Raw genomic sequence first — 6,175 nt, forward strand, 5'->3', positions numbered from 1 at the left:
CTACCTCTGCACAGGGGGCTCTCCTTTGTCCTCTCAGAGCAGGGGGAGGGGGATACCTGTGTGAGCTGTGGAGGAGGGGGCTCTGCAGGCAGGATGGAGGGGCTCAGGGACTTGCTTGTAAACCTTTAGAAATTCTGCAACTAGAGAGAACAGAGGAGAGTTACCCCCCTCCCCTCCCCTTACTTCCTCAGCCCTGGGACTCACAGACTACACCCCACTGGCTCAGCCATGATTGCACTCACACCTCCTGCTGCATCACTGCAACTTCTCCTACACTCTGAGCAAGGCCCATTGTACATGTAGGAGGGAACAAAGTAACAACTGGAGGAAGTGGGTGTGAGGGGGGGAGACTAGGAACAAGCATCAGCGCTGAGGAAGAGGAGGGAAAGTTTGGGATAGGATGCCGAGACTCTCCCTGTGCAGCAGCCCCTGCCCGGGACTGGGAGCAATGCTGCTGCTGCTGCTGCAGGATGGGTGTGGCCGGGTCTGGGGGCGTGGCTACGGGGCTCACCATCTGCCCCGCTTACAAACATTCCACTTTTGCGGAGCACGAGGTTGAAGCAGAAGTCGGGACTCCCCAGCCCACTCATGCCGGCGGGATACACAGACATGCCGTCCAGCCTGCTCAGCCCCTTCCCGGAGCTGGACACGGATCTGTCCAAGGTAACCGGGAACTTTAATAAGTCTGGTGCATGCATGGCTGGTGCGTGTGCACGTGGGGTGCGTGGCTGGCTGCAATGTAGGGTGCATTTGGGGTGCGTGGCTGGTAGGGTGCATTTGGGGTGCGTGGCTGGCAGGGTGCATTTGGGGTGCGTGGCTGGCAGGGTGCATTTGGGTTGCATGGCTGGGTGCATTTTGGGTGTGTGTGGATAGCTGGCTTCAGTTCAGGTAGGGGGCATTGGGAGTGGATGTCTGGTTGCAAATGGGGTGCATGGCTCAGAAGTGCATCCTCCTAGCATGGCTGGCTGCAGGTAGAGTGCATTTGGAGTGTGTGGATGGCTCAGTGCAATTAGGGTGCACAGCTGGCGTGATGCATGTAGAGTGCTTTCAGGGTGCAGGGCTGGCTTGGTGCATTTGTGTTGTGTACATGCCTGTGCTCAGGTGGCTGGCTCCTGGGCTACCCCATGTATGTGGCGTTTCCTCCTTTTTATATTGTTATGCTATAATAGATTAGTTATTTATATATAGCACACACCTATTCTGCATCGCTTTATAGAGACTACTTGAACCCTCACATCAGTCCCTGCCCCAGTGGAGCTTACAATCTGTATTCCCTACCACATGTACACGCACACAGACATTCTAGGGTTAATCTTGTTGGGAGCCAATTAACGTACAGTATATATCTTAGATAAGCTACATGTGCTTTTATTACTCTCTCATGGGGTTGACTGGATGCTCATTGAATAACTTCACTGGATGCTTATGTTTTGATTTGTTACTTGTGCTAGATTTTAAAAGCCCAGAGACGGTAAACCTAGTTGTATAGACCAGTGGTGTGTGTGTATATTGTGTGTTGGAATGATGCTGAGATTGCCACTAACTACGTGTGTGGTGGGAAAGTTGGTGAAACCTCTTTTATTTGTTTGATCTGCTTTCTCTTATCCCTTTGTTTTATTTCCACCTTTCACAGAGTTTTGTATCCCTGCTGGCAGGGGTAAGCTTGAAGGGTCCCCATGAGGAGCATCCAAGCACCCACTCCTCCTGTCCAGTCAACCTCAACGATGGCACAAAGGGCAAAGAGAACTTGTTGGATTCCTCTGCTTGGCCTCTACAAAGTCCATGGAACCGCGATTCCGAGCTGCCCCCTTCAAACCCTCTACGCCACATTCCCTTCCAAGCAGAACGCTCCGTCAGCATGATCGAGGAGAGTAAGAAGTCTCCGGTCACCTCCAGAGCGGCGTCTTCCCGTTACAAGACTGAGCTGTGCCGCACTTTCCATGAGAGCGGCTCTTGCAAGTACGGCTCGAAGTGTCAGTTTGCCCACGGAACAGGGGAGCTCCGGGGGCTGAACAGACATCCCAAGTACAAGACGGAGCTGTGCAGAACTTATCACACCATCGGCTTCTGTCCCTATGGCTCCCGCTGTCACTTTATCCACAATGCCGAAGAACAAAGATTTAGCTGCGGTGCCAGGGGGCAGCGCCCGCCTCTTCTGAGGCACAGTATTAGCTGCTCTGGGATCCCATCTTCCTCATCCTCGTCTTCACTTTCCCTTTTTTCTTCTTCACTTGCTTCTTCCCTCGCTTCACTGTCTCCTTTCTCTCCTGCCAGCCCAGTGACACCCACTTCCAATCCTTTTGCCACTGTTGGTCCTCCTTCGCCCATCTCTCCTCCGGTCACCCTAGGTCTGACCTTATATGGGCCATCGTCCTCATCCCCTCCTCGCCCCACTATGCAGAACCCGGTCACTGGTAGTCTGCAACTCCAGCTTTCTCCCTGGAAGAGAGGGGATGCCAAGGTCGCAGAAAGATGGGATTCCTTGACCCAGCCGGAGAGCGAGGAAGAGTTCTCTGCCTGTGGGCTGGAAGCAAAGCGTCTTCCGATATTCAGCTTCCTTGCAGACTGAGCCCTCCCCTATCTGCTGCTCTCGCCTACCCACGCTGCTGTGTGCCTCGCTTACCTGATTGACTGTCCACAGGTATTGAGCACTTGGGCTGGAGCAGCAGTCACAAACCTGTTACCGCATACTAACGAGTTGTCGGGGTTTTTTTCCTTCCTTTTGTGGGACTGTACAAAACCTGTTTTTTAACTTATTACAGCCCTATGCTAAATGAGGTATAATTCTCCCAACTTGTTCCTTAACTTCTAAGTGTAAATCTGCACCATGGGTTACTGTGCCTGTGTGTGAAAGAAATGAAGGGCCTTATTCTGGTTCTCTCTCCAATGGACAAATCCATGCTGCACTGCAGGTGGGGCAGATTTAACATGTGCAGAGAGTTAGATTTAGGTGTTTTGTTTCTGTGCAAGGTAAATACTGGCTGCTTTATATTTACACTGCAATATAGTTAGTCTGAAGTACAAACCCCACCCAAATCCGACTCTCTGCACATGTTACATCTGCCCCACCTGCAGTGCATATGGTTTTGTCCATTAGAGAGAGACTTTGCTTTTGTGAATGAACCAGAATCGGGCCATACGTTCTGTAAATGAGTGCAAAGCAAATGTTCAAAGATGTATTTTCTAAGGATTGCAGGTTTTACCAGTGGCCTATCTGAATGTAGTTTACAAGTTTAAAGGTCCTACTTAGTTAGTCCTTGCACATATATTAACTCAACCAGTGCCAAGCCACACTGCCGTTCGAAGCGTAACAAGAACGCTAATGAATGGGCCTGATTAGATATTCTATTTTTATTAGTGCCTTTATGGCATTGAAGAGCTTAACAAGACCTGAATTTTTAGATCTTATTTTTTGTTTTATATATATATATCTATAACTCCTAGTTGAGCAGTTTTTGTACTAGATTTCTACCTGCCTTGAATATAAAATTGTACATTACAAAGTTTCAGAGCAGATGTCTTTCTAGAACTCTTGTGATACAGAGAAGTATTTTTCTAAGTTTAAAGCCAGTTTTTTCATGGTTCGATTTGATCTTCTACATTGATGGGTGCTCAAGTTGGCTTGGCGTACGTACTCTAGGCTTAGACATAGACCATTGTATGTACTACTCGGTATTCTCCCATTTGGGAACTTTGTTGTTTTGTGAAACGGTTATTGAACCCTACGTTTGGGCGACAGTCCCTATATGTGGCCAGTCTTGGAATCTCCGTTTGGTGTTAGAACGTTGATTACTTTGATCCCTTCCAGGTTGAGGACAGATGTTTTCTCTAAGATCATATGGTGCACGATACTTGTCACCTGTATTGCTTATGAAAGCAAGGATCGCTGCTGTCATCACATGTTCCGCTGAAGATGTGTACCCATTCCAGGTTGGACCCTTTGTTTTGCAGTGTTAAAAAGCAGAACCTATTTGTAGCCATTTATGTCCTAAAAAAGAAAAAAAAGTTTGTTTTACCCAGTGGTATTATGTTGTAAAGCGTTTTAATGAGGGTTTGTGGTTTAAGTTACAATTATTTAACATTAGGCATTAGTCTGTCAATGCACATGTAGATCCTATTCTTGCCCATCACACATGTCAGCGAAGGGAGTGCGAATGAATTGAATGGAGGCGTCCACTCGTGTCATTCTTGTAATGAGCCGCTGATGATGGCTAAAATGTAATCTGGGTTCTAGTGGATCCCAAAATAGCACCATATGTACAGAAATTCAGTCTCTTGAATGACTTTTCTATGGCGAAACGAGTAATTACCACAAGTCCATTGTAGAAAAGTACATGCAAAATAATGGGGAGCAGGTGTGAGCCCCCGATAGTTAGGGACAGTCTTCAGTGAAACTTTTTTTTTTTTCTTCTTTATTGCTATCCTGAAGTGCTTACAGACTAATGGTCTAATGGGGGCTGACGATTGTGGTGGGGGGGATTGTGTTGTGAGCGAGGGCTTCTGGGAAGCTTTTCATTCCTTATTTTCACCACAGTTGATTGAGACCAAATATTAATCTTATTTTAATTTATTTGTAAAGGTTTTTGTTCTGTTATTTTTGCCCGTTTAACCTAAAGACATAGACGTAAAATGTGGAAGAGAATAATATAAATCCTGAGATGTTGTTCTGTGTAGGCAGCAATGCAGGTTTTTTGTTTTTTTTGTATTTTTAAGCTTTTTATTTATTACGTGCAAACTTTTTTTATTTTATTTTTTCCCCCCTGTAACAACTTTTTTAATATTACATTAACTTATTTGTTTCTATTGCTACTAATTGTGCCATGATTTAATAAACCAAACTTCTGTTTGTTAAATATGTTTGTTTTGTTTAGCAAGTCCTTTATTTACACCCTATGTACTTAAGTGTATACACGGTAAAATTCAGTTTCTATTCAATCCCAGGTCGAATTGCATGGCGCTGTGTACGCGTTTTATTTAGCCTATATCGAACAGATCTGTATTTTATAGTCTTGCCTGCGCAGTCTAGAATTTTCGATTTGATTTTGATGCCCCACATCAAACCTTTTGATTTAGATTTTGCTTATATAAGTAAAATAGAACAAATCAAACCGTGTGCGTACACCACATTACTGCGGGAAGCTGTATACAATGCGGGCCACAATGGTATACGGTCATTCGGTCGACAGTGAAAAGGTCTACATGAGTGTTCATTATTATTTTTTTTTTTTTTTTGAGCAGACAGGCGGTATTTCATGCCCTACCATCCGCTAGGGCTGGGGTAGCCAACTCCAGTCCTCGAGAGCTACCAACAGTGCATGTTTTTCATGTCTCCTCACAGAATCACAAGTGATGTAATTAGCTCCACCTGTGGATCTTTGAAAATGTCAGTCAGTAATGAGTGCACCTGTGCAGCAGCTAGGTGGTCTGGAATATGTGAACTGTTGGGAGTTCTCGAGGACCGTGGTTGGCTACCACTGCGCTAGGGTGTGGAGGGAGAATATATAATTTATTACCAGTTTCTTATATAGAGCAGAAATATTCCGCATCGCTTTACAGAGAATATATGAACAATCACATCAGTCCCTGCCCCAGTGGAGCTTACAATCTATATTCCCTACCACATGTACACGCACACACAGACCTTCTAGGGTTCATTTGTTGGGAGCCAATTAACCTACCAGTATATTTTTGGATTGTGGGAGGAAAACTGAGTACCCGGAGGAAACCCACGCAAGTACTGGGAGAATATACAAACTCCACACAGTTAGGGCCATGGTGGGAATGGAACTCAGTGCTGTGAGGCAGTAATGCTAACCATTACACCATCCGTACTATAGAATATAATAGTTTACCGAGCGCAGTGAGGCGCCGTTAAAATTTGCCGGTGTCCATGTCGGTTGTGTCGACATTCGGGCCAAAAACGTGAAAAACTTTTGATTGTCGACCTTGCCCAATAATGCTTGTTAACCTTCCAAGCCTGTCGACCTATTTTCATGTGTCAACCTTCAGTGATTGAACTAATGACTGTGACAGACAGATAATAATAAATGATCATTTAATATATAAAAACTTGTAAGGACTCAGACTTATATTTACCAAAAATCATTTGCTACCAGAATGGCTTAATGCATGCAATAAAGATGTTTTACTTGGCTAAGCACCAGACCTCCTTATT

General features: G+C 45.4%; 1 protein-coding gene across 1 annotated transcript; it reads left to right on the forward strand.

The window, feature by feature from the left end:
• Window positions 1-384: 384 nt before the first annotated feature.
• LOC146036134 (uncharacterized) lies at window positions 385-4,869 on the forward strand. Its single transcript, XM_083159966.1, has 2 exons — window positions 385-663; window positions 1,634-4,869. The coding sequence occupies exons 1-2, from the start codon at window positions 589-591 to the stop codon at window positions 2,567-2,569; spliced, it is 1,011 nt and encodes a 336-aa protein (XP_083016092.1). The 5' UTR covers window positions 385-588; the 3' UTR covers window positions 2,570-4,869.
• Window positions 4,870-6,175: the final 1,306 nt, after the last annotated feature.

This window comes from Crinia signifera, chromosome 9, assembly GCF_055691185.1.
Source record: "Crinia signifera chromosome 9, ASM5569118v1, whole genome shotgun sequence".
Taxonomy (NCBI): Eukaryota; Metazoa; Chordata; class Amphibia; order Anura; family Myobatrachidae; genus Crinia; species Crinia signifera.

Excerpts from the sequence above, each read along its gene's own strand:
- LOC146036134 (XM_083159966.1), top strand. The coding sequence starts at position 589 with ATGCCGGCGGGATACACAGACATGCCGTCCAGCCTGCTCAGCCCCTTC. Across the intron at positions 664-1,633 it reads TGGACACGGATCTGTCCAAG|AGTTTTGTATCCCTGCTGGC; the intron begins GTAACCGGGAAC and ends CACCTTTCACAG.